Here is a 24,525-nt window from a genome sequence, read left to right on the forward strand (position 1 = left end):
TCTGCAGGCAAAGCAGAGATACCTGAAGACTTTTAGCTCTGGATTCTCATTTGCTTCCTGGCTTTAATTAAGGGAAAACTAAAATGGTCTCTCTCTGCTGTTTCATTCTGTGATTAGGACATTTATCAAATACTTTTTTCAGCTGATGAACTAGAATGATCATTATTGCTGACCACTGTACATTATACTCCTCTTTGCTTTTTTGGTCCAGTTAAGTACTTCTTCTTTTCCACATCTCATTTTTAAACACACTGCACTCACCTTGTGCAGGCTCAGTTGTAGAATGTTCTTTATCTGGAAATAAAACGTTGTGTGTGAGGTTTTCTATCCTAATTCTACTGTTTTGTTAATCACAGGCTTTGGTATCACCCTCCTTATCAGTGCTATCATATTTCATCACTTTACAATATTCCACACTTGCTAAAGTAAATTGTTTACTCAATAAGCTATTGATAAGCAATTTTGCAAAGTACCACCAACATTCAAGCCCTGTGAATTCAGATTTGTTCACATGCTACCTTTCCCCAGAGTACATCTATCTTTCTGCACACTCAAAAACCTATTAACTTACTTCAGTAAATTCCTTGGATACCTGCTCCCATTTCTCAAATGCAAATAACCACTGTGCAGACATTGCCCATAGGTCCCTGTATGTTTAAATCATTAAATTCAGTTCTTCACTCACTGCCAAAAAAACACTTATAACTGGTTGAGTCAGGTAACGCTGCATCCCCTCTCATATGGAGTTGTGCACATTCTTTTCCACAACAGGCACTCTATTCTTATACATCAATATTTAATTTATATATGGATATAACATATATAAAAATATATATTGCATATAATTCAAGTTTTAAAAGGAATTGTGTTGGTTTCAGTAATAATCCCTGAAAAAAACTCGAGCAATTTATTTTCAGCTGACAAAATCTTTTCCGTCTTTCACTTAAACCAGTAAAGCATAATTCCAAGCTAATTAAAAGTCAGCCACATGGCTGACAATTAAAAGTCAGCCACATGAATAATGATGGTTATCACTTTTGCCTGAATGTTTAATTATTTGTGACTTGACCCCATTTGTTGAAGGCCACCTCAGCTTTGTATCTGCCCACACAAATTGCAATTATCAGAAAATCTTCTTTTGGCCCATGGACCATTTGATGCTATCGTGCACTGGTAGAGCCAGCTCAGTCAAAGTGTTCAGCTTCAGTGAGGGACAGATGTGGTGTTTTACTCCTACAGCAAATAATTTGGCTGTCAAGGCATACAAATTTAATTCCAAGTGCAGGGGAAGAAATATACTCTCTGAAGTTGAAAAGCTTGCCAAAGGGAAAAGTAGCATTAATAAGGAACTTGTACTGCTCATTTGCTGCACGCAACTTTTCAATCTGTTTCTCACAGTTCTGTAACAGCATGTCCAGAGAGAACTGAAAAGGCAGCTGGATGAAGCTGTCAGAAACAATGACCCAATAAAAAGGGTTCTTACCATTTGCCAGTGATGAGCACTAACATAGTCCTTCCCTACCCCCACAAAATCTGTGGGAATGTCCTAAATCAGACTGCCCCTTTTTGTCAGCAATTTTGAGTTCTCTAATGTATGTCCAAAACAACAAAGATCTCTTCCTACAGCAACATCAAGGAAAACACCAGCTTCTGAAGAGGACAATCATCAGCAGCACTCCTCTGTACATCAGGTGATTGGAGTTTGGATTTGAAGCATATTGTTAGGAGTATGGTTTCCTCAGAATCTCCTGTTCTATCTCTAAAGTTATACCCAGAAAGTTTACAATGTTTGATCTTACTGAAATTATTGGCATAAAACCGAGAGAAAGCAGAAAAAGCATAAATGAAAATTACTGTACTATTATATAAGCAAGTGTAGATTTTGGAGCTTTTTGGGCTGATAATTAGGACTCTCATTACAATTGTAAAGGAAAATACTGAATAATTTCACATACATTAAAACCACCATAAATTTCTTTAAGAAAAGGAAATTAACATATATATATATATATATTATATAATATATATATAAAAGAATTAGAAAACTCTGTAGTGTGCCAGATGGACATTTGAATACACAGGTGGCAAGAACACCAAATCCTAAAAAGGAAAGGCAAGGGTTTAAGCAGAAGGGGAAGAAACCACATTTAAATTCTTGCCTCTAAGAGTGAAGCTCAGATTTAACTGAGATTATGGGAGCTGAATAAAGGGGGAAGAAATTTTGGAACAGTATAGACATGGAAATTAGTTTATCATGAAAAGAAGAGCAAGAGAAAGAAATAAAATATGGCAGTGTATTTAGAGTCTTTTTTCTCCCAATATTAAGTACAGGCAGACAGGTTACAATGGCATAATGCCAAAATTATAACTAAGAATATAAAAAGTAAAGGAGATACACAATCAGGAAAAAATATTCAAGAAAAAAATTATTAAAACTAAACATGATTGATTACAGCTTAATGTTTGAACAAAATTGCTTTATTCCATAGGCACGGCTTGCACTTAAGCTGGGTATGCTCATCATGTTGTGTATATCTCCAACCTTCTATTTTGAATATATTTACCATTAATTGGACCTGCAAGATTGTGCAGAGGATAACTTAAAAGGCAAAGAGAAAGGATTTTTCCACTTTGATGGGAAGCAAAATAGACACAGAAATTACGCAGCTAACACATGTATACAAAACAATAAAAAAAACTCCAACCATGGGTAGGCTTTTGCTAAATGCAACTATTAAACATATCTTTATTCAGTTAATAATAAGGTTTCTATTGACAGCATTAAAATTATTCCAGAATGGCTTTATTGAGAAAAGAAAATTACTATCCACATGTCAAATAACTATTATCTTATATCTTATTTGGAAAAGCATCTTATCAGCCTCTAGGGAAACAGAATAATTAGTCAAGTTGATATCAAATTCATTTCCAAAAATATTAAGAAGTATGTCACAAATAAGCCTTTTATATCTCTTTTTGAGAGGGGAGAAGAAAATAAACCTCTCACTTGTTAACGAATCCACCTGAAAATGGCCCCAGACTAGACAGCTTTATGCTTCAAAGTTATTCACACTTCACAAATAAAATTTTACCTCACCAAGAAGTAAGGAGAGAAACAACAGTCCTACTTTATTATGGACCTTTATATCAAGATATTTACTACCATCCTATCGCTGTCAAATCTGATTATAAAACAGGGATCAGCAAGCAAGAGATTAAAGGCTCATCTGAGAAGCTGGAAAAAATGAAATTGATTAAAATTGTCCAGACTGTGTCAGTTTCACAGGAACAACCATCCAGATGGAGGGACTATTGGAATACTGGAATTACACATATAAGTACTCTCAGTCTCTCTCTGCCTTTGAAATGTAAATGAAAACTGCCAAAATTGTTGAAGAAATAGATATATAGATATAGATAGATATAGATAGATATAGATAGATAGATTAGCTAGATAGACAGATACAGATATATTGATCTAGTGAAAGACTCCTCACATTAACCAGCTTTGTGGAGCACAGGATCAGCATTATATTAAATGGAAATCCTTGCTGATCCTTGGGCTTTCTCTGCTCTTATTTGAGAATGTTTTTCTCCATAGGCACTATATGCTTTCAATTTCTGTTCTGTAAGAAAAGGAAGTACTTATTGCTGTGCAGTCTGGCACACAGGTACTTAAGTTGCTACAAGAGCACTAAGGTCATTTGAGTGTTTGTCTAACTGAAGCTGCTTTTGAGAAGCCATAGCCCCCCCAAAAAATGAACTGGCTGGACACAAAAGAAGGTTTATGTACATAGTCTCTAATGGATGGATGGCTGAAGGGTTTAAGAGCAAGGTTTTATAACCCAACAAGAAAAAGGAGTGTGTCCAAAAAAAAAAAAAAAAAGAAAAAATCACACATCACAGTCCACTCTTCCAGATGCCACAATGACATTTGCATTTCCCAACTACTTTCTACTGGTTTCACAGTCCAGCAGCCAACTATGCTGTGAACATGAGATGATGCAAGACGAACATGGCCATCCTTCAGCTGCCTGATGCTCTCTGAGACCATGCTATTTCTGAGCAGGTATAAATCCATTGCAGAGCAGAAAGCTGTCTCAACTCCTATAAGCAAACAAAGTGATGCGTTTGAACTCTTCCCCTTCCACGAACAACGCCTCAGAGAGGAAGGAGGCAGACCCACACAGAGGCACTCCATACAGTGCCAAATTCTAATTTGGGGGCTACGTGGGCCCAAATCCATGCCTGTTCCTTCATGCACAAGAGCAGGTGCAAGTACAGTCAGGGCAATGTCTCTTATAGCAAGCAAGAGTCTCTCCCAGAAATGTGCTGGGTGTAGGAGTAGTGGATCATCAGGACAGAGCAAGTCTAATTTCATTCTCTATGAACTGCAAATGCAATTTCTTTTGCTGCATCCTGGGAAAAGTACAGCAGCAAAACGATCCTCCCACGGTGGATTTACTAAAGTGATTTTTTAAAAATGAATGGAAAGAGAGAAAAAGAAACCTCATGCAGAATACAACTCCATTACTTGTATATATTTCCAATTATACTGCCTAAAATTGAAAGTTCTACTCTGACATCATAAAATAATTGATTTTCTTTCAGCTATCAGTAAAGATATAAAAAAAAGTTCCGGAACGGTGGGTGGTGTATCACTACACAGAAAGCCAAAATAATCACTTTCCCTGTCTTCCCTATCCTCCTACATTTTCCTTTATGGGTTATTCTGCTTTTACTGCCTACATTCTTCACCTGAAGTCAAACCCTCTGTTTATGGCATCACAGTGGTTGCTGTGGAGCCTATTACAATGTGCAAAGCCAAAAGTGATGAGTTCAAGTTTGGACTGAGCAGTAGTACCTCACAAAATGTTTCTGAAGGAGTAGGAGATATTACAGAAAAAAAACTAAAAACAGAACATATATTGAAAACAAATTAATTAACTTCTTAAATGACTGTTTGCCATCAACTTCAATTATCACAGCTGTTTTCAGATATATTACTCCACTGGCTGTAGAGACCAAGTGCTAAACTACACATATGGAAGCAAGCACACAACAGGAACAGGCAGCACTAACACAGATGGCAGCAGAGTTCCCAGCCACGCTGCTCAGTAGTGCCTGCTGTGATTGCTGCATGTCTTCTGCAGCAAAAACACACAAACGACAAAGTGTGGCGAACACAGACACACCCTGCACAGTGCTGCTCTGGCAAGGAGAGCTCTTCATGGCACCCTTCACTCCCACGTCCTTCTGGGCCAGATTCAAGGTTCTGTAAGTTATGACCAGAGAACATCCACTCCTGAAAAGGTTATTAGGACATAGCAATTCCTTCTACTGTATGGATTGGCTTCATGCACCCCTTCTCAAACACAGACACGTTTAAAAAAACAACTGTTGAAGTACAAATGCTAATTCTCAAGAAACATGTAAAATAGCACAAACTGAAGAAATCCATCTTGGGATTTCCCATCACAGGGTCAGCCACTGCCAAATTTTCACAACTTTGGTAGCAGATAGAGTTCTATTTTTTTCCCTACATTAGGAAAATCATAAATTACTTCTATTTACCAAACTAGTTTCTTAATCTTTTGTCCCTAGCTTTGAAACCTGAAGTATTACCAGGACTGTAGACTTCAAGGAAAACCACTGATCAAAGATTTCTGAATCATATCTGTACTGACAGAGGTTCTTATCCATCTACTTGTTAAAAACAAAACAAAACCTGCAAAGAGCAGGAACAAAGATAAAATCTGATGCCAGATTTAAAGAAAACAAAAAAAAAACCACTTGAGGACAAGACAAAGAAAAGAAAATTTCAAAAATAAGACTTTAATGGCCACAGAGCTCAATGAAAGGTCTTATTAAAGTATTATTAAGCAAAGAAAGTGAGTCTCTAAACAATTTCTTAACATGAGTGCCTTGAGACGGCTGGTGGGCCAATGTATCTTATTACATGACTGCAGAAGCATTAAAAAATTAATTATACCAAATAGCTGAATTAATTAGGATATGTGGGACAATAGCAGTTTATACCAAAAGTCATAACGTGCTTTTAAAAAAAAAAACAGTACTCTTTTATATCAGGAAAATATATTACCAGCAAAGTTGTAGTACTGTATACACGCTATGTTACATGGGGATTTCTGATATAGGAATGTTGATGGAAAATTGTGAAATTTACTTGTAGGCTTGTACACAAGAAGATACCAGGAAATAAAGATGCAGTGGAGCTGCTGGTTCTTTGTGAAATTCCTTAAGCCAGACATAGGGGACATCCAGAGAAATCCAACCACCCTGTGGGCAGGGTGTCAAGCAGGACATCAGAACAAGCAGTCTCGTTATTGTCTCAAAACTGGGACCTTGTGGAGGATAAAAAAAAAAAAAAAAAAAAAAAAAAAAAAAAAGGACAAAACAAAAAAACACACACAGCCCCCACAACCTCTCCTCCCTGCCTCCTCCCACCAAAAACAACCAACCAACCAACCAATCAAAAGTAAAGCACTGTCTTTCAGACTCTTTCTATAATGACCAGAGACATCTGTGTTATAATGACACTGGAACATTTCAGTTACTCAGGTTGCCAAGACCCTTCCCATCACAAACTCTTACCTGCACTTCTGATTTATGCAGGTAGCTGAAGGGCAAGACAGCTGTCGTACCCATCTGTATGTCTCAAAAATTTAATGAAGTTTCTAGGTGAACCCAGGTAACAAGTTGCAAGCCTAGGAATCGTTAGAATTATTTATATTCAAAACACTATGGATTTAGCAAATTATTAGTTTTCCACAGTATCTTTTCTGGAACATCCTAAAATAAGGCAGCTTTCATTATATTTGGTAAGTGGTACTTCAGATCATCAGTGGAATCACTTTAGCACCACTTACTCTCAGATTTATTTCTAGGAAGATGCCTGTTAATCTAGAGCTCCCACTTTTCCAAAATTATCAGGCGCTCTTTGGCTTTTTGATGTGAAAAAGTAACCAGTTGCTAGAGTTTGTGCCCTCCTTCCTTGGATGTTTTCAAGACTGGATGGAAGAAAGCTCTGAGCAACCTGATCTTATCTCACAGCTGACATAGAGCGGAAGACTGGACTAGAGATGTTCCTTAGGGTCCTTCCAACCTGCAGGATTGGTATGTATGTATGTATTCCTCAAGTTTCCACTAGAGAAGCTGAATATAATCAGAACTTATTGGATCTAAATATTTTAACTAGATTTAAAAAAATGCAAAACAAACTTCCACCATCACCATCAAACAGCAGTATACAATTGTCAAAATACATCAATAAGTAATTTGGCCACTTTCCTCTTTCTATGCTAAGAAAAATCATAAAACAGAGTTTGAATTTGCAGACTACAAAAGCCTTGGGCTAAAAATATCCATCTGCCATCAAACTGGCATCATGTTGGTGCAGGAATAAGAGGGACAATAGGCTAGTCAAGGATGCTGCTCCAGCTTAACCCTCCCTGCAATGGAACAATTGCACAATGCTGCTAAGAACTCTGAAAAACTTTCAGGTGCCACTTAATCATCTCTTCTGTGAGATCATTTGTGTGCTCTATCCCTCGAACAAGTGCCAAAACAGAAGAATTCAGAAAGCCTGAAAAATCAGGTGATTTTGCTTGCTGTATGCACCCTGATCTGATGCATACAGCAAGCAGCTACAGCCCACAAGATCAAACCCTTCCAAGATCAGAATCTCATTCCAGTCACTGCAGTTTCTGTAAGGTGATCCTTTTCCCACCTCTACACTTGCAATATAGTCCTCTCCCAAAAATTAAGGTAATTGACCTAGGACTAGCTTTTCAGCCTGGACATTAAGAAAACAAAGACTACCCACACAAACAAAAGCCCCAACAATATATGCCTCTGTTCTAATCAGATTATTACCACTTCTCAGTGAAAAATAACAAGAAATCCTCCACAACTGCACAATGAAAAAAAAGAGTGGTAGATTCTCTTTTGCTTCATTAGAACTTGCCTTTGTAGGCCAAATGCTCAAAGCAATTTAGGCTGCACCCAGCAGTACCATTAACACAAACAACTGGCCATCCCTCAGGCAACTTCAGTGCTAACTGAAATCAATACCTGGTCTGGGAGCAGTCCTGCCATAGAGAATATACAGAAGTCCAACATCATCAGAACAGGAAAAGACATGTTTCCTTAAAACACATATAGAAATGTTAAAAAAAACACTTTCTTCCAGATTTTAAATGGATTCATAGGCTTGAATAGATCTTGGAATTCCAAGTAGCTAGAAAGCCAAAAAATCATACCTCTAAATCAAATAAAAATTGAATACTGTGTTCCCATTCCCTCTAATTCAGGTTTGAACATTGTAAGGAACACATTACTGATGTCAGGACTTGATTATGATGTCTTATATTTAAAAATGATGCAGAAGTCTTGAAACATTCTGCCCATTCCAGAACGCAGCAGCTCATCTGTTTTGCAGTCCTGATGATATGAATGCAACGCAGGGGTCCCTTGATCTCTCTGTGTACAGCTTCTCATTACAGAACCTCCTCTCACTTACCTCCTAAAAAATTTTACTCACACCCACTTCTTGTCTAGCAGCAACCATGACCTCCCACATGAAACCACGGTGACAATCAGCCAAAGAGATGAAACTGATGAGGACATCTGGTTACACGACATGAATTAACTCAATCCAACTTCTGGAGAAGGAGTATCTCTTCTCAGCCTCCCATCCCTCCCCCTCACTACAAATGCCAGCAGTTTAGACAGCTCTGTAGTTTCAGAGCTTCAGAGCAATAAGTATTGAACAAAATACCAGAATGGTTTGTACAGCAAAGCGCAATGAAGCGCATTGACAATAACAACTCTTTTTTTCTTCCTTTTTTTCCACAGGCTCTTGGGTTCATTATCACAAACTAACAGTTCTACTTTAATCTGCCTTCAGGAGAAGGTCCTACCCACTAATTCCTACTCCTTGTTTCGACTTTTTGATGCTTACCACAGGAACGTGGCATCAACAAGTCAATAAAAATTAGTCATCAAGAGCACACAAAAAATATTCTTAGATATCAGTGCCCAAGACAAGACCACCAAGCCATCTTAAAAATAACACATTTTACACAGTATTTTGGACTTATTTATTAAGAAAATCCTTCAGTATTTATCTTTCAAATGAAACAAATATATTTTCAAGGAAATAAAGAAAATAATCTCAATGATACTACTACATAAGTAAGGCAAATACTATTTAATGACTCCAGGAACTGCCAGTGTCATGCTTTTTTTAACAAAAGGGCATTTATTTTCAAAACACTGCCTAAATAGCAACCAAAGTGCTATCTTCAAGCTCACTCACAAGGCAAGAGGCACAAATTTGCATTCAATGGCACAACCTCCCTGCCCTGTAGCCCCTTCCTTTGCACCATGTCACTTTCCTAAATTACTCAAAGAATGCCATAGTAGTTTTGTTTCACTTGCTATTTAATGCTTCAATATATTAATCAGCACCAATTTAAAATCCATCAACAAAACAGAATGTATCAAAGTGAACCTACAATAACAATATTCCTTGTTCAAGTGTTACAGGAAATATTACATCCTTTACACAATGTCATATGCATGAAGACAGAAAATGAAAACAGTTTCATAAGAAAGACAAGTTAAATTCTTAGAGGGTAAAGACATTCCAGGTCTGGGGATGGCTTATGCTTCTACTGCTCAGAACAGCACTGGGAATAGCCCAAAGAAAGCAGTCAGGAGTTGCCACAGTTCCAATCAATTATTAAGGCAACATGACAAAACAAATTCCGTGCATAAACAGACATTCCAACTGTAGTTAATGGACAAGATGATTCATTGTTTTAACATGGCACGGCTAAATGGAAAGACAAAGGCAGAAATGTTAAACTGAATATTAGGACTGGAAACTTCCAGGAGCAAGTATAAAATGCCCCGGAGTCAGGGTTACTCAAAATATAAAATATTTTAGAATGTACTGAAATGAGATAGTTTCTATAGTTCTGTCAGAGTAATCATTTCACATAGCTTCAGAATTTTCAACAGCAAAAGCCAAATGATCAGGAAAGTGATTCTTTCTTTTTTCCTTTCAGATCACACCTTGTACTTCCCAACAAGGTGACTTTAGATTCTGTCTGAATAAAACTACCCAAATATACTGTAAAAAAAATAAAAGTCAGAAAAATATATCTGGTTATGAAGTGGAAGTCTTTGGTTTCTTAACTACATTTCTGCACCAAAATTAGATTTCAATAAATATCAGAAAACTGTATTTGGAGTCTGCTTCTAAGATCTAGATGGTGTATTTTTCATTCTATCATAAATTAAGATATAGAATAGTCTGAGGATTTTTAGCTCTGATTACTTACCTCTAATTGAGGAAGTTATAATGCTAGGTTTTAGCAGTATCATAAATATCCTCTTTATGAACTAGGCTTCCACTAGGGTATTGCCTTTCTTACAGGGAATTAATTTGAAAAACAAAAGAAAAAAACAAATATTTTTTTACAAACAAAAAAAAACAGAAACAACCACAGAAAGTGGTAATAGCTAGCCAGCAATTCATATACCAAAGGAAAAAGGGAAAGGCTAATAAGTTAAAATATGTTTGGCAAACCAACCCCTCTTGTTCTCCAGGTCAAAACCCTTCCTTACCCACCTATTTGTTTGGAAAGCCTTGCCTTAAGAGCACAGTCTGCATTGCACAGTAAACACACTGCCTTACTAATGAGACCCCAAAAGTGGCTGCAGCACCAAAGTGTCAGTAGATGTAAACAGAAATAACATCAATGTTCACACATTCTGAACATAAAGGCTAGGAAAACGTTTCAATATTTAAAATCTACCTGCAGATTATTCCACTTGATCACAGAATAGATGTTTACGTGCTTTAAGAAGAAAACTTCTATTCCTTTATATGAAGCATATACATATATTTATATATATATAAAACCTACATTAATTTCAGACATTTACTTTCACAAATGCTACAATAAGGCATATGTAAAAAGTGAGGTGAGAGAACTATGCCTCAAGCAAAACAGAAGATTTGGTTATGACTACCCCAACACGACCAATAACATTATTTCCCAGGAGACAGAGAAGGAAGAAAAAGAAAAGCCAACAGAAAATACTGAAGCACATTTTTGAATATTTCAAGAAGAAATGTAAAAAGATGAGAATATCTGAAAGTGGAAAGCTCAAGCACAAATTAATTTCCTAACTGTTAACTGTGGAATTAGTCCACTCCAGGAGCAACCTAGATGTTTGCACATATGCACACAACTAAGCTTATTCAAGAAGAGAACTATGAAAAGGTTTGAAGGGTTTTTTTTCCTCTCTCTCCATTCTCCCAACAGTTCAACACAACTGGAAGAGACCATGTCTCTGCAGCAATAATACATTGACTTCTACCCTTCCCACATTACAACCTTTCCATTACACCAAACAGATATGGCAACAACAGGTTTTGTCTTTTTCTGTGACAACTCTAGAGAGGTGAAGACTAAAATTAGTCAGCAGTTCCAGGTGAAAAAGTTGTCTGTGTTGTTAGAGCTCATATTCATTTACCCATCCTACCTGGGTATAATTTAACATATTGGCATAAAACTAAGTGATTTCATTGTGCTGGCTGAAGCATAGAGAACTTGCACTTGCCAGTCTAAATATGGCACATTTTGTGAGCTCCTTTTAAAAAAAATGAAATAAATTGAAAATAATTGCTTTCTGTCTAAAATGTCACCTATGTGGATACACACACTCCTATACATACATTCAGCACTATTTACTTGTGCTGTTTTCCCCTGGTAAGTGTTTTTATACTAACTTTGACATAGCTTTAAAAGGGATATAAAACATTGCTTTCTCTCCAGAAGTTACTTCTAGTGGTACCAAGTATTTTAAAACTTATTTCTGTTTCATAGCTTTTAGTCACAATCCTTCCACATTTATTTCTCAAGGGAGGAAGTTTTCTCATACAAATATTTCAAAGTTTTTCTCAAGTAGTACACTAAAATATTACTTTATTTACATATTTTTCATTATGCTACTTCTTAACATCTGCCTAAAGAGAATCTGTAATAAAATTTTGGCTATAGCTGTCAGTTTTCAAGTTTTCTTTGGAGATTTTACAGCTAAGTTGCCAATGATAACCCAACATTAAAAATTTTTAAATGGACTTTTTACAAGACTCTTAATATTCATCATCTCAACAGGATCTTGAACACTTTGCTGGAATCTTGACAAGACTTCATTTACTGTATAGATCACAATGGGTTGAAACGCTAGTTCTGCTTTATATTGCTTTACATGGTATCAAACAAAAAAACCTCTAAAACAAGAACTTTTACACATGAGATCACAGGGAAATTTTCATATTTGTATTTTTAAATATCAGAGAAGTACAGAAAGTCTCCCTAATTCCTCATGTAAAAGATGAGAAGAATGTCAAAGCTGGAAAATATTTGTAACTTGACTCAGTTAAATGGCAGGTTTGCTCAGCTGCAACTCAGTATTCACCCTGCCAATTTAGACTGTTAAGTGATGCCCAAATAAACATATCTTAATCCAAACATACACAGAAATATTGTGCATGGTCTTCAGATGGTGTCAATCATAACAGAGCTGTTGAGATCCATAGAGCTAAGACTCTTTTTTCCAAGGTAGAATGGTGGCCCATTGAAATGGTTTTGCAGCAAAAACAGAGATTAGGAAGAAATATTACTTCCCAATAAATATTACTTCCCAAATTTCAAAGTATTTCATACAGCTCTCTGGTGAACAGTTTCCACCTCACTTTGATAGCTGAATGCATGCAGGTGTAAATTAGTCAAACGTGTCAGTCTGTTTGCTAGTTAAAAATCATTGGCAGTTCATATACCACAATTTTACTTTTAGCTATATCTTACTTATAACCTCTCTAATGCTTTAGCTTAAACATTTAAACTAAGTTCTCTGTTTCTGTATGATGAATTTATCAACACTACTTACAAAAGCTGAAATTTACTTAAAACCCTATTCTTGGAAAAATGAGTGTTTCTATAACTTTGAAAATTTTGTAAGCATACTAAAGTAATACCACATCTTTGGTTTCCATCCCAAATATTTCCCTATAGTATACAATCAGTATTACGGACATGCAAAATACTCTGATTTTATTTTTACCTTATATTTGGAGCTGTCAAAGGTAAGTAAACGATCTGGTGACTAAGTCTATTTCACTTTGCAAAGGCAATACAATAGAGTGCTTATTTTTAAATGACATTTGAAATCAAATTGGGATGCAAAGTGTATGGGCTTCAGTGTAATTCAGTGTTCTGTGTTACTGCAGTAATTACTTAAATGTGAATTCAGTGTAATATGATATTTTAGAAAACATTTTTTAAGAAGCAATCCTGATGGACTGAAGCATATCACACCTTTTTTAAGGTAAATTAAAACCAAGTTATTTTATAACTGCATGATTTAACTAATTAAATTTAAAGCTATTATGATAATATATTAATCATAGCAGCATATGCAGGATTATAAACTTTGCCACAATTGCACAGCTGAATCAGCCCAATGTTGGCCCAACACCTCACACTACACAGTCTGTGGATTCAATTCTGGCTCTTAGGTCAATGGCAAAATTCCCACTGAATTCACTGCATCCAGAATTTTGGTCCACGTGCCTAGCTACTGTGTAATACCCACATAAGATAGGTACACAACTTAAAGGAATCTCATCAACATGTCAGTCCCTACTACCAGCATCACAATCAGAATTAATAGGATAAATATTTGCAATTACTTTTAAACAACCACCTTTCCTTCTAAATGGATAACACTTTTTTCCTCAGAGAATTTACTTAAGAGGATCTTTGATATCCACTAACAAAATCTGTGCTCTGACTTTTAATTTGCTTCCAAAGAAGCAAAATGGAAAAGATGTTGCTGTAGAAGCGTTCCAGCTCAGAAACATCCAGGTGACAATCAATAGAAGAAACACTGAGTTTGCTTTCATTTCAGACCTGGACTTGTATTGTGTATTACTTGTGTATTACTTTCTTAGCAAGCATTTTCCCAAAACACCAACACCAGACTCCCCACCATCCCAACATCTTTGTTATCAAGATTACTGAATGACCTACAGCAACCTCTGGACTTGTGAAGAGTACAAATTACTCCTTCAGCCAAATTAGTTTCTCAGGAAAAGACACGAAGTTGCTTTGGGGACAAACATAAACAACAACAACCAAACACAAACTGACGCAGAACTCAAGCACAACTTAAACTGTTACTTTACGCATAAAGGATTAGGTCAGAGACTTCTGCAAACCCACTTACCCGAATAGTGGGTTTACAACCCAAGGGGGAACACACAGCTAGAACAAATTCTAGTGGGATTTCCAGAATTGCAACCAGATCCACAAACAGTTGGGTTTGTTCCTCAAAGCAGAGAACAGTGACAGCCAAGCAGTACAGTAAGAGAACTGTACACGACAGATTTGGCTCTGGGTAAACTGCATTCAGTGTTTAGCACACAAGGGTCATGAACCTCAACATTTGTTTTCAATAGTTCGTGGAACACCACTCCACTCTGTGTCTTCAAAGTCAGGATGTGATTTTGGGAGAACTGTCTGTATATGCTGTTTAGCCTTCAAAGAGAGCATCTGTCTCTCCGAACAAGTGAGGAAGAGACAGCAGCATACAGGGCAATATTTTCAACAGTGCTTTCCGGGCATTAAGATCGTGAAAGCCAAAAGAGATTTCGAGGACTCTTCTCAGGTTCACTGACGTTTGCCAGATTAGAAATGCTTTCTGCAGGAATTATCAAAGAAGCCGCTGTCAAAGCGAGATGCCAAAACGCGCGCGAACGCAGCTCCTCTCCTTTCGCCTCGGCAAATAAAAGACATAAGGCGCAGCCCGGCGGAATTTGGGAGCAGGGAGCTCCTCTCCCTCCGCACCCGGCGGAGGAGAAAGGAGAAAAGGATCCCGCTGCCCCCGAGGGTCCGAGCGGGTAATACAAGTCTCAGGCAAGTTGGCCCCGAGGCTGCCCCGCGCGGACCTCGGGCTCCCGTCCCAGCTCGGCGGGCGCCCCGCCGAGCCCCGCCGCGGCCGCCCCCTTACCGTGCCGGGGCTGGGGCTTAGAGCCCGGCGGCTTCTCCTTCCTGCCGCCCGCCGCGCTCCGCATCCGCCAGCACGCCGCCCCCCTGCCCAGCGCGCCGGCCATGCCGCGGGCGGCACCGCGATCGCGGCGGGAGAGCGCGGGGGCGGCGGCGGAGCGCGGGGCGCGCTGCCCGGCGGCGGCGGGAGCGGCGCGGTCCCCGCGGACCCGCCTCCGCCCGGGCCGGCGTCAATCAGCGCGGGCAGGCAGCGCCCAGCCCGGGCAGCGCCGCCCCGCGCCCCCCGCCCCGCTCTCCGGAGCAGCCCTGGGGACGGCGCCCGCCCCCCTGCCCGGCCGGGTCCGTGCGCCGCCAGCCCCTGCCCCTACCGCGGCGAAGGAGAGCATCGGAGGCGGCGGTGATGGGCTCCTGGGATGAGAAGAATTCCGCGCTTGGGAAATGACAGCCCTCGGCACAAACCTCCTCCTGCCCGCCGGCAAGTCCTCCTACAGCACCTTCCCTGAAAAACATGTGTACGTTACCTCCTGCCATCAAAATCATTGGTTGTGCACACTCCTGACTCCATACCGATGAGTAACTCAACCTGAGATTCCCACTTCCCACAAGACCATGTGTGGTGAGACAACAGCCTGCCTCCTTCCCTCCCTCACCTCCGCGGAGCACCCTCTTCTTCCTCCCTAGAGTCCCGGGGACTCCTCCGGCCATCGAGTTCCTCCCCTGGCTTTGGCGAGGGGTCGCCAAAATTTCTGTAGAAGGATTATTGCAGTGCAAGAAACATAATGCGCATAACTTTTGTTTGCAACCTTAGTAATAAATCCCTTTGTATATCAAATTATAGTAGTGACTGCAGCAGCCCTGAAAAGTTATTCCATGGTTGATTTCTAATTTTTCATACCCCTATATATATGTGTGATCAGCACTTCCACAAAATGTATCCTTCTTTCTATATGGACATAGAAATACAGAGAAAATGTATGCAGAATTTGCACTGATTGAAAGAGGAGGAGGGAGAGAGAAGAAACATAAACCCTTCTTCATGTGCCACTATATTCCATCTCTGTTTCCTTGATTTCAATAAACTTGTGGAGAAAAATAATTAGGATTTGTTATCATAATTTTAAAACTCTATTTGGGAACTAACTGAGATCCAAGTTGCGATATTTTAATTAAAATTTCATTGTGAAAGACTCTTCAGCTTTGAAACTCAAACAGCCAAGGTGTAAAGGAGCTCTAGCTGGCCCACAGCAGCACTGTTTTGTCATCCAGTTAAAAATCATCCTCCTTCTTCTCAATGCCCACAGCCTCCACCAACAATCTCCCAACACCCAATCTCCACCAACAGCCCCTGTTAAGCTCTCATCCATCCCAAGCCCCGATGTCTCAGCCGTTCTGCCTCACCTGTGAATTGTGCTCAGGAGTCAGGAGTGTCACAAGCCTGCCAGAGCTGTTGGTGTTCCAACACGCTGCACCAGGGGTGTTTTTCATTAGTGCTGAGAATGATTCATGTGAGCAAGGATCACTGACCTTGACCTCACATGCACAGATACACCCTGTGGTGATGAATGTAATAGAATAAACAGTTAGATACGACTGCTTATTCCCTCTTGCAGTGTTGTTCTTGCCCAACTCTGTTGCTCTAGAATACAAATAATGACTCATTTGCTTACCCTCATAACACCACATTTAGAAACCTGCTATTCATCTCTGCTTGAAGGGTCTTGAATAAATATACTCCCAAAACGGCTGATTTAAATCACATATATTTTTATCACTTGACACTGTTTCTGTTGTTATTGATAAAGACTACACAAGTGGGTGTGTGGTGTATCATGTCACCGCTGAGGAAGTTTTTTATAGTGAATGGTCTTTTGTTAAATTTACTTCTATAAGAGTATTTACACAGGGGAGAAGGAAGAAAGAAAAACAAAGGAAAATACATCTGGGGATCTATCTCTTTTTGCTAAGAATAAGAAAACCCTACAGCAAGTATTTGGAATGCAAATGAAAAATAGAGTATAAAAGTGTTTTGTAGGGAGCAATATTTTTAAATGTTGTAAACATATATTCCACATAAAACAAAGTATCAGTGAGGAGGAAAACTGCAGTAGTTGTATGCAGATTTAATATTCCAGAACAACCTTAATAAATATGGGGGGGAAAAGGGAAAAAGAAAAATAAAAATAAGACTCTTATCAATCTGACATACTTAATTTGTCACTGTGAAAAGAGGTAACTTTGCAGAAGCTTCCACAGCTGAACAAACATATTTGCAACCCCCCCCTGAAAAATTGATTTTTTATGTTATCAAAATCAAATGTTTTTCTTTTTTAAAGAGGGAAAGAGACAAGAGTCTTCTTAAATATTATTGTTCAGTGTACTACCTGTGATTTGACAGATCATCATGCTTCATCGTTTGCCAACAAAAGGTGGAATTGATAATATGAGAAGCCTCTGTTGAAAAGGTGCAGATATAATAAAATTATAATACTGAAGAGCTACATCGGTGTTTCATACTGTAATTTCTTTGCCATGGCACCATAGGTTTTAAGCTAATTTTTTTTAGTCTTGTTTATGTTTCCTGCTCATTTAGCATTGGAGATGTACAACTGTTTCCATGTATTAACTTGGGGCTGTTTTTCCACTGGCAAATGAGTATTTGGGTGCCGTATCTCTGTTCAGCATGTCCTTTGAACATAAGCACAAAACAGACTGGTGGTTTGAATGCGTGTTCTAAATTTTGCTTTTGCTGAACAGACTTATTCAGACCCTCACAAATAGGAGCACTGCACTGCCATACTTGCTTTTTTGCTTAGGCATCTGTTGTTTTACCTAAGAACATTATGGAAGCATTTCCAATAGTACTGGTTCCCAGTGCTGAAATTATTAAACTTGCTTCCTTTGGAAAGGGAAATACACAGTACATTCTGAGGGCATGACCTCAAATTGGAAAGGCTTCAGCTCAGAACAAGGAAGCAATTCACCACTAATCCAGAAGACTTGGATTCTTCTGTTCCTTCCTACCTTCCAGTTCAATACTTGGTGTCTACATCCTCATAATTTACCATTAGTGCGAATTTTCTCTGTTATTTTTGTTCTGATTACATCTCCTAATCTGGTCAAACAGAGAAAAGCTGGTTGAAGAAAGAAGTAGTTACCAAAATTACACTGACTCCTTGCAGACCACCACTTGACATTCCACATGGGAATCTATGCCCCTACAGAAGATGCCTTGAGGTTACAAAGCACCACAAGAGATTTTGTACAAACCACACAAAAGCTAAATACCAAGCAGTATATCTTTTGCTTTTTTTTTTTTTTTTTTTTTTTTTAACTGCACACTCTTACCTGTCTGCAGCTGCCCTCCTCTGCTCTGTGTAGGTGCAGAGCTGCAACAAAGCAGCTGAACTGGCACTCATCCCCCCACTTGCTCTTTCACATCAACCTCAGCTGTTTTCATGCACTGTTTTGGATCACCCAGTGTAGGCTCTTCTTGTGCTTCCTGGTGCTGGAGGAATTGGAAAAACAGCAGGGTGTCTTTGGTTGCAGCTGCAATGCAACACAAGGCACAGAGCAGGAGTTAGGCTGTGGTGGCTCTTGCCCTTACAATAGAGGTGTTCACCCTACCACAACTTTATAATCCTTTGCATAATTGATCTGAGTCTTATTTCTTCCATGTGCCAGGGGCAGCTATGCACATAAAAGTCCAGCAAGGATACTCTGTGCCTGCACAGAGGGCAGCAGGGATCCCCACTAGCCCAAAACCTTAAGATTGCTGCTGGCCAGAGCTGTTTGAAGCAGGCTTCAAGGCTAATCTTAAACAAGTCATATTTTTGGCTTCTTTTGCTCATAATTATTTTACAAACCTGGGGGTAGGTTTAAAAGGCTAGCTAAGTCATAGAAAAAGAACATGCAATGATGACAGATCTTAGTACCAGAAGTTTGACAAAAACAGACAGCCATTAAAATCACGTTCAACGAAGCAGAAATAGTGATTTATCCTTGTATCTACAAAATAGAATTTTTAGGTTACATATGCAAAAATTAAAGTACACTTGAAGTCCCAGAATATTTCTTTTAAGTGTAATATTGTTTATCCTACTCCTAGAAACTAGGGAAAAAATAGATAACTGTGAAACAAGTCACACTGCAAAAGAACATTTTTGTTCCCTATACCCTTGCCTGTGCTTTGTTTTACCCATTTTTGTTCCTTCAGTTATTACTCCTAACACCAGAAAAGTTGTTTCCCAGCGAATGGAAGTGAAGGGCTACATCCAATGGGTAATACAGAAGATACAATCCATAAACTGCACCTACACATTTCATGCTGCATAGACTTTGATCCAGTTGACTGCAAAAAGCAATCAAGGATCTGCCCAAAGAATCAGAGGTGCTGGATAGATGCATCAGATGGATAAATATGGAAGTTTAGGAAGCCCACAGGATACAACTTTGCCCTTTGAGCATTTAAGCTACTATTCTAGGAGCTCAAATATCAAATGATCCTATTACATATTGAACCTCCTGCCAAAAGTAAATTTTTTTCCAAACTTTTACACAAATCTGATCAGAGGGACTTACTTGAATCATAGTCCTGTCTCTGAAAGACTTTTTGTTGCAGGACAGACTTGCCTGCATGCTTTTGTCTTTTCATTCAATATGAAGAAAAAACTACAAGATTTGTAATCTCAAGTTCATTTATCCCAGATGCCAGAGATATTTCAATATTTTACTTTGTAACTTACAGCAGGCTGGGGAAACTGCATGTACAAATACATCACTAACACAATGAGCAAACATTTAGAGATAAGTGTATGTATTTACAGGTACCACAACTTAGTAGCTCACAAATAAGCAGGGGGGTTTCTGAATGAAATAAAAGTTGCAAAGGTATAAATTATAAAGAAAAACTGAATAATTCCTGATTTTTCGTGTCAGCCATGTTTCAGTGACTGAAAAATAAATGTTATGTAAGAGAAATTTCTGCTTTCAAAGCTGTGGAATTATTGCAAGGTTGCTTCTTGATCCCTCATGTTAGCCAATGAAACAGTAATGCTACTAAAGAGATGGAGGAAAAGATAATACTTAGGATGCACAAGAGGCAGGATCCCAAGAGGACACACTGCTCTCAGGTATTTACTAGGGCTTCTCCTCTGGATGCCCTGAGGAATAGGATTTTAAATAAATATAGAGCAAAGTTATGCACAGGGATCTTTGAAAGAGGAATTAGAAGGTCAGTCATAAAAGGCTAAACTCAGCTTTTAATTAACAGAGAGTTTAAGAAAGAAATAGCTATGCTAAGACAGTCTGAAGAGATCTTCCTTTCTACTTTCAAAAATGAAACTGATTTCAGTTTAGTATCACTAAATATCACAATAGAATCTGAACTAAGAATTTAATCCTTACAGTTGTGAGTAGAAACAGACTTCTCATATCCTAAATAGAATCAAATCTTTGTCCTGCAGTGGCAACTTACCCTGAAGATAAAAAGAAAAGGCAAGCTCTTTTTCACCTGTCTCCTTCTTAATCGTTCGGTGAGTCTGACACAGCTTTAGTTTCTATTTGCAGCTCTGTAGGAAACTGCAGAAAACCTATTGCCAGGGGCTGCAAGAGGAACATGCAGAATGAAGCATTACCTCTCCTGGCTGTGCATCTCCCTGCCAACAGCCACGATATCTGCAGCATCCCTCTGGCACATGGAGGGTTGCAGGAGCTTGCAGGAAACCTCATCCAGGTTTAATGGCACTTGCAGCTGTGAATAGTTTGTTTCTTCTTTGTTTCTGTGACCACAATTCACGGTTTCGCTCTCTCTTCCATGGGAGTTGTGCTTGAATTTGGTGTCTGGGATTGAGCCCTAACTGCAGTAGCCAAAAGTGCATCAAACACAGCCTATGATACATACTGAGTAGCATGATAATGTAACCAAACTCATATCGTTTTGTAGCTCTAATCACCCATTAAATTCACCACAGCTGCATTATATGGCTTTTCCCTGGCTTTTAGTGAGAAAGTGTTGCTTTGAATAAAGAGAACAGAGTAAAACAGGTTTGCAGCTCTTAAAGATGTGTATCAAAATTACATAATTTGGTCTGGTTTTCCCTCTCTAATTCAATAACCACCTAATTCTTTAAAGAATTGCTACATTCATATTTAAATTGTAAATAGATATCTAAAAACTACTTTAACAAAACATTCTGTGCACTGCTTCTATGTAACATCAAAGAAGAATATGGAATGAAAATAAGGAAATTCCTTTGGAATTAGGTGTATGGGAGATCCCTTATCATTAGCACTGGTTCTTTTTCCTTTGGTTGGTTCCCTGATAGTCAGCATGCAACTTTTTAGCTTTATAGTTGTCTTCACCATTACTCAAGTTTCTTTGGTGTTTTCATTAGTCCCTAATGCGCTTCTGCTCAGAAGCTGTTTTCTATTCCTTTTAATTTTGGACTCATACCATATCCAAGAATCTTTTGGAGTTGAGTGGATGGGCACAACTCTGTCACATTCAGTAGCAGAAATCTAGGACATTGTCACTGATGGTCTGACCGTCCAAAAGAATATGTGGAAAAGTTCCTAGGTTATTGCAGTATTACTTCATGACACCTCTGTCTCACTGCTTCATTCTTATCTGATGTGCTATAGAAAGAACTATCACACTACAATACAATATTTAACCTCCTTGAAACCTATTTGCTCTGAATAATAGAATTTTTGCAACTTTGCTCTTTTGGCCTGCAGAAGAAAAAATTCAGATGTAGAAGAATGAGTTCTACCTCCCAGGAGACTGACCAATATGTCCTTTTTCTCTATGAAAGCTCTTTTCTTTATACCAGAAAAACAATCTCATCTTGGATTCAGAAGCAGATACTGCTAATGTTCCCAATTATGATGCATGCCAGGTCGTGTGCTGCCTAGTTGATTGGCACATCTCAGGGCTGACAGAGACCAGAACTGTGTGAAATGAGAGATGAGGCTCGTTGTCAGCACTCCTTCCCTGCTGCCTCTGCAGCAACGGGGTCTTTACCACCAGGCACAGTTCTGATGGATACATTTTGGCCTTACCTATTTGATCTTTCATTCTTGGTCAAAATCAACATTTCCACAGTACTGCATGAATACAGAAAAGGAAAGCAGGAAATGTGAAGGAAACGGGGACAAGAGAGAAGAAGCAGCTTTTAATTTACCCAGTGTAAAGCTGAGCTGTGTAACACACTGCTCCCAGGAGCCAGTGCCCTGTTCATGACCAAAGGAAAGCAACATGCCTCTCCAGGGCTGCTTTAGGCTGTCACAACCAGACTCTGCCTTTCCTACAGACTAAAGATAAAAAACCAATTTAATGTTTGACACCTTTTGAGTTCCCAATGCATTTTTTTCAGGTTCAGCTTTAATAGCCAGAGGACTAAGGGATATGGAAATACATGATGAGTCAGATACACACCATAGAACTACTTAACATTTAAAAACCAAAAGGCGCATTAGAGTTGGTAATAATGATCCATGTCTTCCTATTTTTTTTCTGTTTAACTACAGTAAAACTAAGAAGGGCTATGCACAGAACTGTATCAAATCTGCCTCTGCTATTTTTATCTCATAATTTTCAACAGGAATACATTGTATCTTTCAGGAATTCATAATCTTATATCTCTCAGAAGCATTCCCTATATAGATACAGTTATATTTATCATATGTAACTTACTTGTTTCTTAAATAGTTGGTAGATCATTTCCACTTAAGTTATTCCTTGGCTTATGCTAATAAACCAAGAAACAATTCCTACTGGTAATCAGGGAGTTAAAACTTGAAAAGACAGTTGTTCTTAACATGTTTTTTAATCCCATGGCATCCCTCTGGTATGTGTTAGGTATAATGGCAAAAAAAGTCATTCTAGGTCACTGCAGACCTCAAAATACAGGAATAAAAAACTAGTTTTGCCAAAACAAATTATGTAAAGCATATAAACCAGGCTATAAATTTCTTTTCAGAAATCAAACGCAAGAAACATTTCAGCACTGCACCACACACACACCCACATAAAAGTAAATAAATATTGATAATTCAAGTCTACATAGCTAGAGTCCCTCTTGACGTATTGAATAACTGTACAGCACTGCTCTATAGACCTGGGACAAGAAGTCTGAATATTAAAAACGGCAGCAATTCAACAGAACAATGAAACATCCTCTTAGACTTAGGTGCATCCTGTACTACAATCATTTCTTTCACTCATACTTAAACAGCAATATTAAGTACTCACCCTCAGGGAAGGAAACATTTTCTATAGCATATCATATTTTGATCTACATTTACATAATTTGCAAGGGAGAAAAAAAGAAGAAGGTATGTGACAAGCTGCACCCGATAAAGTCAAATGATTTCAAAGGATTTGGGAGTACTTACAAAATATTTTGAACAATATAATACTGAGGTTCACTCCACATTAAATGAATATATGTAAAGGGCCTAGTAGGAATATGATAAACCCAAGGCACATGAAATATTAGTTAATGTTCCCATCCCCTGGATCGGGTTAATATCTTCTATATCCTAATATCAAATATAGAAGATCTTAGTTTTGACCAAAGTTCAGCTTAGATTATTTAATTTCTGTTCCTGACTCTGTCAACAGGAAACTTGCCTCAGTAAAGGAGACAATCTTAATGCATAGGACATATAAAATACAAAGAACAATTACGTAAAATCAGGGAATATAATGTCTAAATTAAAAATGTTTCACTACCAAAAGAGTATGTGATGTTGTTCTATGTGTCTATGGGCAGATCTACCTTTGATGTGGATCAAAGTGAACTCTACTAAGAACTAGAACTGGCAGTTCACAAAGCTATTTAAAGACTCCTAAATGTAAAATAGGTAAATTGTGCAGGGAGAAGAAGGAAAAATTGCTACAGGTCTCCCTAATGAAGTGATGCTGACTTTTTTTTTCCTACAACACAAATATATAAATTATTTATCATGTAAGAATTTCTATATATATAATAATCATTATCTATAATCAACTGAAATCAGAATGAAAACGTGCCCCATTCTTGGAAAATTCTTTAGAGCCAATGGTTAACATCCATATCTAATATGTATGTAGTTTTAAATGGCCATAAAGGATTTTGAACCAGAGTTTGCCACTTTCTACATCAGTGTTTTATCCAATATAAAGACTGTTGACTAAAAGGGAAATTTCCTTTTTTAGCCTTTTTTTAAATTTGAAATTAAATTTAAAATAGTGGCCCAAGCTACATTTATGAGGCAGACACTTCTTTATTATTCTTTAGACATGCTCCCAAGAGATCCTGCTAAACTTTTTTATTAAAACAGACCTACTAACAGAATCTGGATTCTGACTGAGCTTAGATACAAACCAGGTGCCAAGTTGGGTGCCTGCACTCTAAGACACTGATTTTCCCCAGCT

The 24,525-nt window shown here is 38.3% G+C and overlaps 1 protein-coding gene across 5 annotated transcripts in view; it reads right to left on the minus strand.

The window, feature by feature from the left end:
* ZNF385D (zinc finger protein 385D) overlaps positions 1-24,525 on the minus strand; it is a 453,016-nt gene that overhangs the window by 400,463 nt on the left and 28,028 nt on the right. Inside the window, exons 1-2 of one of the 5 annotated variants that reach the window (XM_085573187.1) lie at positions 16,506-16,607; positions 15,567-15,606 (exon numbers count right to left, since the gene is read on the minus strand). The exons of 1 other annotated variant lie outside the window; for it this stretch is intronic. In XM_085573187.1, the coding sequence (XP_085429313.1) occupies positions 15,567-15,606; positions 16,506-16,592 (127 nt within the window). In that variant the 5' untranslated portion in view covers positions 16,593-16,607. 3 more of the 5 variants (XM_021538112.4, XM_021538113.3, XM_021538111.3) reach the window with 3 other exon arrangements.

The sequence above is a fragment of the Lonchura striata genome, chromosome 2 (assembly GCF_050655825.1).
Source record: "Lonchura striata isolate lonStrDom1 chromosome 2, ASM5065582v1, whole genome shotgun sequence".
NCBI lineage: Eukaryota > Metazoa > Chordata > Aves > Passeriformes > Estrildidae > Lonchura > Lonchura striata.